Raw genomic sequence first — 10,957 nt, 5'->3', positions numbered from 1 at the left:
TTTAATATGGTGTATCACATTGATTGAAGAATCCTTGCATCTCTGGGATAAACCCCTCTTGATTATGGTATATGATCCTTTTAATGTGCTGTTGGATTCTGTTCACTAGTATTTTATTGAGGATATTTTACAACTATGTTTATCAGTGATATTGACCTGTAATTTTCTTTTTTGGTGGTATCCTTGTCTTGTTTTGGTATCAGGGTGATGGTGGCCTCATATTAATAGAATGAGTTTGGGAGTGTTTCTCCCTCTGCAATGTTTTTGGAAGAATTTGAGGAGGATATATGTCAGCTCTTTTCTAAACGTTTGATAGAATTTGCCTGTGAAGCCATCCGGCCCTGGGTTTTTGTTTGTTATTAGATCACAGTTTCAATTTTAGTGCTTGTGACTGGCATGTTCATAATTTCTATTTCTTCCTAGTTCATTATTGGCAAGTTGTACTTTTTTAAGGCTACAGCTGTACTTTAAGGTATTATATGCAAAGTAAACTGTTACTTGATTTAATATATATATTACATTTATATTTATTCACAATAAAATGTTATATACTATATAATTGAAATCTAATTGATTATATATGAATATTTAATATATTAAACGAAATATGTTAAATATGAACAATAGGTGGCTTCCTGGAGGCATTGACTTGAATCCCTTACAAGAAGGAGGGGGTGGGAATTTGCAACATAGTAGTGTCATCTTGCTAAGAAGAGAAAATACATTGGAATTTGGGATGAATGACATGGACCAATGTCCCTGGGCACTCATCCTCAGTGCCCACCTCCTTCCTTCTTGGTAGCTTAGCAATAAGCAAGTTTGAGTTAGATCACAGGGAGAAGAGCTTGACATGGAGGTAGGCTCTGGGGTTCTCAGGTCACACATAGAAACTCACCTAGGACACTGTCCTTGTTTCTTAGGCATCTGCCAGCTCCTGCCTCCTGTCTGTAAACACACAGGGGAGTGGGAAGTGGCTCCTCTGCTAGAGCCCCTGCTTGGTGCATGTCCTGCAGTCATGCCTGACCTGAATATGTTTCTATACAACTCAGGGTATCCTGAGTGCCCTGCTCCTCATCTACTTGTAAAGGGCCAGCCTCCAACCTCACTTTATATAACACTGCAGCCTGTGCATGTCAGTGTCTCTAAGGGAGGACGAGGGTGAAGGGAATATTCACAGCCTGGGTGCTTTCCAGTAAAATCTGCATCTCATCCACGATGTCACAGAACATGTCATATGCTGGCATGCTATGTGTCAGATACAGACACAAAGGAAGAGGGAAAGATGACATGGAGCTTCCAAAATAGATGAGGAATAAGAGAGTTACAAAAGGACAGAAAACAAAATCCTTGTTAATGCTTTTACAGTAGAGAATTCATACTTAAGGGTCTCTGAAATATGAGCTTTGAGGAAAAAAGGAGACATTTTGCAAGTTCAGAAATTCAGCTACTCCCAGCCCTGTGTCCTGTAGCTTTCTGGTTAATTGTGATCACATGCTACTTGGGTCTGGGTCCCACTGCATCTATTAGGGCAGGATGACTGTCCAAGAGTTTTCCATTGATTCCACAGGGAGTAGGTAAATGCCTGCCCTACCGACTCTAGTAAACATGATTCTAGTAAATCATGGAAAATGCACAGCAGAGCATGAATGGACCTTGGAGATGATTCAGTAGAGTTCATTTAACAGTTGAGGAGACTGAGTAGATAAGGGAAAGTATTTTGGCCAGTTTGCAGTCTCCTATGACAATGATCTGACTGCAGAAACCCAGAGCGGATGACAAGGTCTCAGATGCTCGGGAAGTTCAAGGTCTGGTTTGATTGGTTTCATTTCAGAAATATCATTTAGGGTGTTTTCTAGAGATGCAACTTTTCAAGAGGTTACAAAGAAAGTGCACTCTGGTGGGCAGCTGGGGTTCTAACTTTTTACTCTAGTACATACCATCTCCCTGCCCTTCAGGACACACAACTATTTCTCCCAGACTTACTCTTGACTCTGACAGGCTCAGGCTAGCTCCAGCCAGACACTCTCACTCCTTCTCTCTTGCCTCCTCTTCCTACTTCTGATTCCCTTTCTAATGGTGCCATGATTTAGCTTTTCTCTAAATCCCAAGCAACAGGGATGAAAAGGCCCATGTCCTCAAGTGCCTTTTTGTTCTGAGATATTTAAATTTCTTAAATTCTAACACTTGAGAAAAATAACTTTTCTTTATGGATAAGTCCATTTTATAGGTGTGTTGATATTTGTCTGCATGGGGTTGGCATCCAAATTCCAGGGACTCTCAGTGGCACCTGGCCTTTCCATTGATACCATTTTTGCCCCTCAGTGACCACACACAGGAAGGCTAACAGGATTCTGGCATTTCTGTTTCCTTCTATACTATACTTTACCAGAGCTTATCAGTTGTGTTTAGCCTGGGAATACTTGTCAATCAAAAGCTGACAAGCAATATATACTAAAAGATCACAACCATCAAGTTGTTAACACCAATCATGGGGCTGGGAGTAAATGCATGAGAGGATTTAAGGTAAGGAGGCACAGTAATGACAGAAACTATTTCCACATTTGTTCCCTCCTAACCTGTGAAGAAAGCTGAGCACCGAAGAATTAATGCTTTTGAACTGTGGTGTTGGAGAAGACTCATGAGAGTCCCTTGGACTGCAGGGAGATCCAACCAGTCCATTCTAAAGGAGATCAGTCCTGGGATTTCTTTGGAAGGAATGATGCTGAAGCTGAAACTCCAGTACTTTGGCCACCTCATGCGAAGAGTTGACTCCTTGGAAAAGACTCTGATGCTGGGAGGGATTGGGGGCAGGAGGAGAAGGGGACGACAGAGGATGAGATGGCTGGATGGCATCACCGACTCGATGGACATGAGTTTGGGTAAACTCTGGGAGCTGGTGATGGACAGGGAGGCCTGGCGTGCTGCGATTCATGGGGTCACAAAGAGTTGGACACGACTGAACGACTGAACTGAACTAAACTGAACCTGAGTTCCATACTTGGTTATTGTGGTGACATTCTTATTGGCTCTGGTGTCCAAGGCTAAGGTAGTGTTTCCTTAGATAAATCAGAGGAACTCCTTCTCCATAGGAACCTGTCTATAAATCAGGAATCCACCTGCCCTGCTATTTCCCAGGGGTCAGTCTGAGGGAGAAGCAGGATAAGCTTGCCCAGGGCTACCAAGTATAAGTGCCTTTCTGGCTGACCTCCATAGCTGTCCCAGACCCAACTTCTAACTCTTATCCACTATTTGGCACCTCTTTGACCCAGGCCATTTCAACAGACCAGAAGCAAAACCAAGCTAAGTAAGGAAGTAGGGAGGAGGCAGATCACAGCTATGACTTTTATGATGTGCTTTATGGTTTCCAAGCCATTTAAAGTCCATTATTTCCTCTGATCTATATAGTAGATTTTCCTTTAGAGATGGAATCATTGTCCACTTTAAATCTTCTGGATGAAAACGAAATCACTCACAACATAACTCATTTGCTCAGGGCCCCACTGGAGATGGCAAAGCTGGGGTTTGGTTCCAGTTTCCTCTGAGTCCAGTTCCTGTGACATATCCTAGAGGCACTGGATGCTGTTCCCTCACTTCTGAGCAGATGCCCTGCCTTGGGGTGTGTGAGAAAGCTCATTCTTCCTGCTTTTCTTCACTCCCCCGACCCCAGCAACTTCAGCCCCGAGGAACAGCACAGAGCCGGTGGCTGACTGGGGCAAGGGTCAAGCTAACTCTGAACTTCAGGCTCAACTTCTCATTCTCTGGAGGCCTGAAGGTAAATTTTTGCAGAAGTGAAGTAAAGAAAATAAACAACTCAGCTCTGGCCAACTGTTCTCCAAGGCACATCCGTTTTCCTAAAAGACAAAAATATGAGTACCTCATTTGGTTTGTGCCAGCAAGGACTGAAATCTTCCACCACATCTTGCAAAACCTGAGCAAATCGCAGGCCTGCTTGGCCCTGAGCCTTTACGCACTCAGCTTATTTAATCACGACCACCTGGGGTAACCTAAGCCCAGTGAGGTCATTCCACAATCACACACTCCAGTGCCTTCAGGACTCAGACAGTCGAGCAATGGTGAAGAGGCAGGCTGTGGATGAAGCAAGTGAGCAGCCAAGGTTGACCTATAAATGTGGTCTAGCCAAAAGTCTTACAAAAATCCATTAGCAAACGGTAAGGACAAAAGCAAAACTCTGTGTTTACCTCTCTCAATTTTCAAAAAAAAATGTTGAAAGTTAAAAGAAAGTAAATGTCAAAGCAAGGTTTTTCAAGTATGAGGCATCTTTTCCCTATGTCAAGTATTCCCCCATCATGACCGGGAATCTTCCTGCCAGGGTTCCCCATGCAGGGCCAACCTCATCTCATCCCACCTGTGTTTGCCTGCTCTAGGCTTCCCCCAGCCCCTCCTCTTCACGATGCCTTCTTGCCCAACTTGGGCAACAACACCCCACAAAAGACTCTATCATCATCTCTCTTGTGAGTGTTTTAATAGCTCACTTTCTCCCTAATTAATATATGTTCATGGCAAAAATGAAAAAAGTGTGAAAAGTATAAAAATATTAAAACATATTTTAATCCCCAAATCCAGAAAAACCCTCGTTAACATCTTACATAGTTCCTCACTATCTCAGTAAAGATTCTCCTGGATATCATCAGTGGGATTACCCTCTGAAGTTAATTGTGAGCATGACTTTTGCTACTTTTTGCTTTCCCATGTAATGAAATATTCTTGGAAAATGGTTAATGCAGGATGCCTCTATTTTGTACTCTGCCTGTAACCAGTTGTTGAGAAATTCAGAGTTTCAGATAGACTGAAAACCACAATCAGAAAACTAACCAATCTGATCGCATGGAACACAGCCTTGCTAACTCAATGAAACTACGAGCCATGCTGTGTAGGGCCACCCAAGACAGACAGGTCATGGTGGAGAGTTCTGACAAACCGTGGTCCACTGGAGAAGAGAATAACAAACCACTTCAGTATCCTTGCCTTGAGAACCCTATAAACACTATGAAGAGGCAAAAAGATAGGACAGCGAAAGATGAACTCCCCAGGTGAGTATGTGCCCAATATGCTTCTGGAGAAAAGTAGAGAAATAACTCCAGAAAGAATGAAGAGATGGAGTCAAAGCAAAAACAACACCCAGTTGTGGATATGGCTGGTGATAGAAGTAAAGTCTGATGCTGTAAAGAGCAATACTGCATAGGAACCTAGACTGTTATGTCCATGAATCAAGGCAAATTGGAAGTTGTCAAACAGGAGATGGCAAGAGTGAATGTAAACATTTTAGGAATCAGCAAACTAAAATGGACTGAAATGGGTGAATTTAACTCAGACAAACATTACATCTACTACTGTGGGCAGGAATCCCTTAGAAGAAGTGGAGTAGCCATCATAGTCAACAAGAGTCCTAAATATACTACTTGGATGCAATCTTAAAAATGACAGAATGATCTCTGTTCATTTCCAAGGCAAACCACTCAATATCACAGTAATCCAATGTGATGTAATGTAATCCAATGACTATGCCCCAACCAGTAATGCTGAAGAAGGTGAAGTTGAACGGTTTTATGAAGGCCTACAGGAACTTCTAGAACTAACACCCAAAAAAGATGTCGTTTTCATTATAGGGGACTGGAATGCAAAAGTAGGAAGTCAAGAAATACCTGGAGTAACAGGCAAATTTGGCCTTGGAGTACCGAATGAAGCAGGGCAAAGGTTAATAGAGTTTTACCAAGAGACCGCACTGGTCATAGCAAACACCCTCTTCCAACAACACAAGAGAAGACTCTATACATGGACATCACCAGATGGTCAACACCAGAATCATATTGATTATATTCTTTGCAGCTAAAGATAGAGAAGCTCTATACAGTCAGCAAAAACAAGAACAGGAGCTGACTGTGGCTCAGATCATGAGCTCCTTATTGCCAAACTCAGACTGAACTTGAAGAAAGTAGGGAAAACCACTTGACCATTCAGGTATGACCTAAATCAAATCCCTTAAGATTATACAGTGCAAGTGACAAATAGATTTAAGGTATTATATCTGATAGAGTGCCTGAAGAACTATAGATGGAGGTTTATGACATTATACAGAAGGCAGGGATCAAGACCATCCTCAAGAAAAAGAAATGCAAAAAGACAAAATGGTTGTCTGAGGAGGCCTTACAAATAGCTGTGAAAAGAGGGGAAGCAAAAGGCAAAGGAGAAAAGGAAAGATATACCCATTTGAATGCAGAGTTCCAAAGAGTAGCAAGGAAAGATAAGAAAGCCATCCTCAGTGATCAATACAAAGAAATAGAGGAAAACAATAGAATGGGAAAGACTAGAGGTCTCTTCAAGAAAATTAGAGATACCACAGGAACTTTTCATGCAAAGATGGGCACAATAAAGGACAGAAATGATATGGACCTAACAGAAGCAGAAGATATTAAGAAGAGGTGGCAAGAATACACAGAAGAACTGTACAAAAAAGATCTTCACAACCCAGATAACTGCGATGGTATGATCACACACCTAGAGCCAGACATCCTGCAATGCAAAGTCAAGTATGCCTTAGGAAGCATCACTATGAACAAAGCTAGTGGAGGTGATGGAATTCCTGTTGAGCTCTTTCAAATCCTAAAAGATGATGCTGTGAAAGTTCTGCACTCAATATGTCAGCAAATTTGGAAAACTCAGCAGTGGCCATAGGACTGGAAAAGGTCAGTTTTCATTCCAATCCCATAGAAAGGCAATGCCAAAGAATGCTCAAGCTACTGCACAATTGCACTCATCTCACACGCTAGTAAAGTAGTGCTCAAAATTGTCCAAGCCCAGCTTCAACAGTACGTGAACTGTGAACTTCCAGATATTCAAGCTGGTTTTAGAAAAGGCTGAGGAACCAGAGATCAAATTCCCAACATCTACTGGATCATCAAAAAAGCAAGAGTTCCAGAAAAACATCTACTTTTGCTTTATTGACTATGCCAAAGCCTTCGGCTGTGTGGATCACAACAAACTGGAAAGTTCTTCAAGAGATGGGAATTCCAGACCACCTGACCTGCCTCCTGAGAAATTTGTATGCAGATCAAGAAGAAACAGACATGATCTGGACATGCAGCTAGACATGGAACAACAGACTGGTTCCACATAGGGAAAGGAGTACATCAAGGCTGTATATTGTCACCCTGCTTATTTAATTTATATGCAGAGTACATCATGAGAAACGCTGGGCTGGATGAAGCACAAGCTGGAATCAAGATTGCTGGGAGAAATATCAATAACCTCAGATATGCAGATGACACCACCCTTCTGGCAGAAAGTGAAGAAGAAATAAAGAGCCTCTTGATGAAAGTGAAAGAGGAGAATGAAAAAGTTGGGTTAAAACTCAACATTCAGAAAACTAAGATCATGACATCCAGTCCCATTACTTAATGGCAAATAGATGCGTAAACAGTGGAAACAGTGACAGACTTTATTTTGGGGGGCTCCAAAATCACTGCAGATGGTGACTGTAGCCATGAAATTAAAAGATGCTTGCTCCTTGGAAGAAAAGTTATGACCAACCTAGACAGCATATTAAAAAGCAGAAGCATTACTTTGCCAACAAAGGTCTATCTAGTCAAAGCTATGGTTTTTCCAATAGTCATGTATGGATGTGAGACTTGGACTATAAAGAAAGCTGAGCACTGAAGTATTGATGCTTTTGAACTTGAGAGTCCCTTGGACTGCAAGGAGATCCAACCAGTCCATCCTAAAGGAAATCAGTCCTGAATATTCATTGGAAGGACTGATGATGAAGCTGGAACTCTAATACTTTGGCCACCTGATGCAAAGAACTGACTCATTTGAAAAGACCCTGATGCTGGGAAAGTTTGAAGGTGGGAGGAGAGGGGACAACAGAAGATGAGATGGTTGGATGGCATCACTGACTTAAGGGACATGAGTTTGAGTAAACTCCCGGAGTTGGTGATGGACAGGGGGGCCTGCTGTGCTGCAGTCCACGGGGTCACAAATTTCAGACATAACTGAGGGACTGAACTGAACTGAACTGAATTGAAAAAAAAAAAAAAGAAATTGGCTTAAATTGCAGGAAATGAAAAATTTGTTTTAGATGGCACCAGATCAGCCATATTATAAATACCCAAAATTCTCCTAGAAAAATCCATATTTTGGGATAAAACTGCACCCTTAGAGTCAGGATCCAGGATTACATTACTGGTTCCATCAGTAACCAGCTCTGGGCTCTGAGTAAATTGCTTATTTTCATCACCATATACAATTTTCACTTGTCAAACCTGTGAAGTAATTGCTCTCCTAAGTACTATATATGGCTGATCAAGGATACCAGTAAAAAGGAGATTTAAGTGTGATTTATAAGTCATGAAAAGGAGTGCTACCTTATTTCAAGGCTTCATCCTGCATTATGGGAAACACAGACTTTCTTCTTGGTGCATGTACTAACTCACCATCACTGACTAACCAGATCAGTCACTAGAAGTGAGAGCATTGACCTAGGGTTTTTGAGAGAAGATCTTCCTAATCTTATCTCCATGATTCAGTGATATTTCTGGAAATTGAGGACTCAGACTCTTGCCTTTCATGAAGATATCTACTGCTTTGTTGGATCGAAAGGGAAAACTTAAATGAAGAAAAGAAAATATATGTTTGCATAACACCTTTGTAATCTCCCCAGCTGTGCATGTCTCCTAATTCCACACCTGACCTTCTTTTCAAGAGAAGGGAGGGTGCTTTTTCACACCCTGTTCCTTCAGGGAAACTTTCTTTATAAAGTGCTGGATCAGGTATGAGGCAAAGCAACTGAGCCCTAAAAACGGGAGTCTGGTGGGAATAAACCTGACGGCAGTGCTGACACTTTAAGTCAGTGGATTTTCCAGTTTCTATTTCCGTTTCTGCTTCGCTAGTCCTCATTTAGTCACAGCTGAGGGGATCCCCAAATTGCTAGCTTGGTCTGAATCACTCTTCTTGGGCAGAAAGAAAGATAGTGAGATCACCTGACTGCAATACTGGCTCCAATTTCCCCCCTCTCCCCAAACCCCCATCATTTGCAGTGTGATTCCATAGCCCTTCCCATAAAAATCGTGCTATTTGCCCTTTCCCTTGAACTGGGGCTCACAGTATGGCCTGCTTGGGCACCAGAATGCAGTGGGAGTGATGGTCACCAGTTCCCAGCCTGGCCTTTGGGAGGCACTGTGTGCTTTCTTCCCTTCTGGGGTCTTGTCTTCTACATGCACACAAGCTAGATGGGCTAGCTTGCTGGAGGAGGAAACTTGGAAAAGAGCCCTATTGTCCCAGCTGATGTCATCCTAGATCAGCCTTCAGCCAGCTGACCTCCCTAATGGGCAAGACAGGCCAGCTAAGAACAGTGGAGCTCTCAGTTCAACTGTAGCCTTGTGAGCAATAACATACACTTATTGTTCTAAGTCATTGAGTTTGCCACCTTTGTGATGCAGCAATGTAACAATTGATACATATGATATGAATTTAGTGAATCTTAAAATGGAAGGGCCTTTAAGTAGGAAAATTCTAAGTGTGTTAGGGAGAACACTAGATTAGAACTATGTATATAACCAACAAGGACCTACTGTATAGCATAGGGAACTATACGCAATATTTTGTAATAACCAGTAAGGTGGAAACCTAGAAAGAAAAAGATATATATGTATCTATAACTAAATCTTTACCATGTGAGCCAGTAGCTCAGCTGGTAAAGAATCCGTCTGCAATGCAGGAGACCCTAGTTTGATCCTTGGATCACAAAGATCCCCTGGAGAAGGGATAGGCTACCCACTCCAGTATTCTTGGGCTTCCCTGGTGGTTCAGTCGGTAGAGAATCTGCCTGCAAAGTTGGAGACCTGGGTTTGATCTGTGGGTTTGGGAAGACCCCCTGGCAGAGGGAGAGCATGGCAATCCACTCTAGTATTCGTGCCTGGAGAATCCCCATGGACAGAGGAGCCTGGTGGGCTGTAGTCCATGGGGTCACAAAGAGTTGGACATGATTGAGCAACTAAGAACATAGCTAAATCACTTTGCTGTACACCTGAGACTAATTCAATATTGTAAATCAACTATACTTCAACAAAAATTTAAAAGAAACCAGAAACTTGAGTCTTCAGCCCTTTTATGCCAATTCCTTGGGCACATGACCTTGGATGAGAAATAACTTTCTCTTAATCCTAATTTCCTTTCACTGAGAAAGGAGATACTAATCGTTTTCCTAACTGTTAATAATTGGGTTGCTGTAAGTATAAAATAAAATAATTTGCTTGCAAATGAAATCTGTAGTAGGAAGGATGTGTTTCAACTCTAAATAACAAAAAATACAGTGAAGCAATAAAAATTATAACACTTAAGATAAAACAGCTGAAACTCTGCACTATAATAAGAAACATAAAGCTCTTGTAGGCAAGAAGTCTACGCTTCCCAGGTGGTGCTAGTGGTAAGAATCCACCTGCTAATGCAGTAGACTTAGAAGATATGGGTTCAAACCGTGGGCTGGGAAGATTCCCTGGAGGAAGGCATGGCAATGCATCCAGTATTCTTGTCTGGAGATTCCCATGGACAGAGGAGCCTGGCAGGCTATAGCCCATAAGGTTGCAAAGAGTCAGACATGACTGAAGCGACTTAGCATGCACCAAGGCAGACAAGAAGTCTGGAAGGTTTTCCAACATTCTCATGTCTGCTTTCATATTAAAAAGTGACTTGTGCAAGTGAGCAAAGGTGGCAGAGAACCAGAGAAAGAAAGAAGATCTAATTGGAATCAGTCCAGATACATGCAGGACAGTGTCCTATAGCAGAAAAGCCTGGGCTCTGTATCATGCCTACATGGGGTCAATTTCCAGTCCCTCCCTTTCTGTGCCTTTGTGGCATGATCAATAAGATTATACTGTCACAGAAAGTCAATGTCTATTTAATTTAACTTAATGATAAGAAAATTGCTGCGAAATTCAGAGCA

The 10,957-nt window shown here is 42.1% G+C and overlaps 1 protein-coding gene across 1 annotated transcript in view; it reads right to left on the bottom strand.

Annotated features, from left to right (window-relative positions):
- Nucleotides 1–632: 632 nt before the first annotated feature.
- LOC102279546 (cytochrome P450 2J2-like) overlaps nucleotides 633–10,957 on the bottom strand; it is a 31,302-nt gene continuing 20,977 nt past the window's right edge. Inside the window, exon 9 of the mRNA XM_070367941.1 lies at nucleotides 633–3,851. Coding sequence (XP_070224042.1) covers nucleotides 3,673–3,851 — 179 coding nt within the window. The 3' untranslated portion in view covers nucleotides 633–3,672. The remainder of the gene's footprint in view (nucleotides 3,852–10,957) is intronic.

The sequence above is a fragment of the Bos mutus genome, chromosome 3 (assembly GCF_027580195.1).
Source record: "Bos mutus isolate GX-2022 chromosome 3, NWIPB_WYAK_1.1, whole genome shotgun sequence".
NCBI classification, from domain to species: Eukaryota; Metazoa; Chordata; class Mammalia; order Artiodactyla; family Bovidae; genus Bos; species Bos mutus.
The sequence above is the reverse complement of the archived record's forward strand: the minus strand, read 5'-3'. Positions and strand labels throughout refer to the sequence as shown.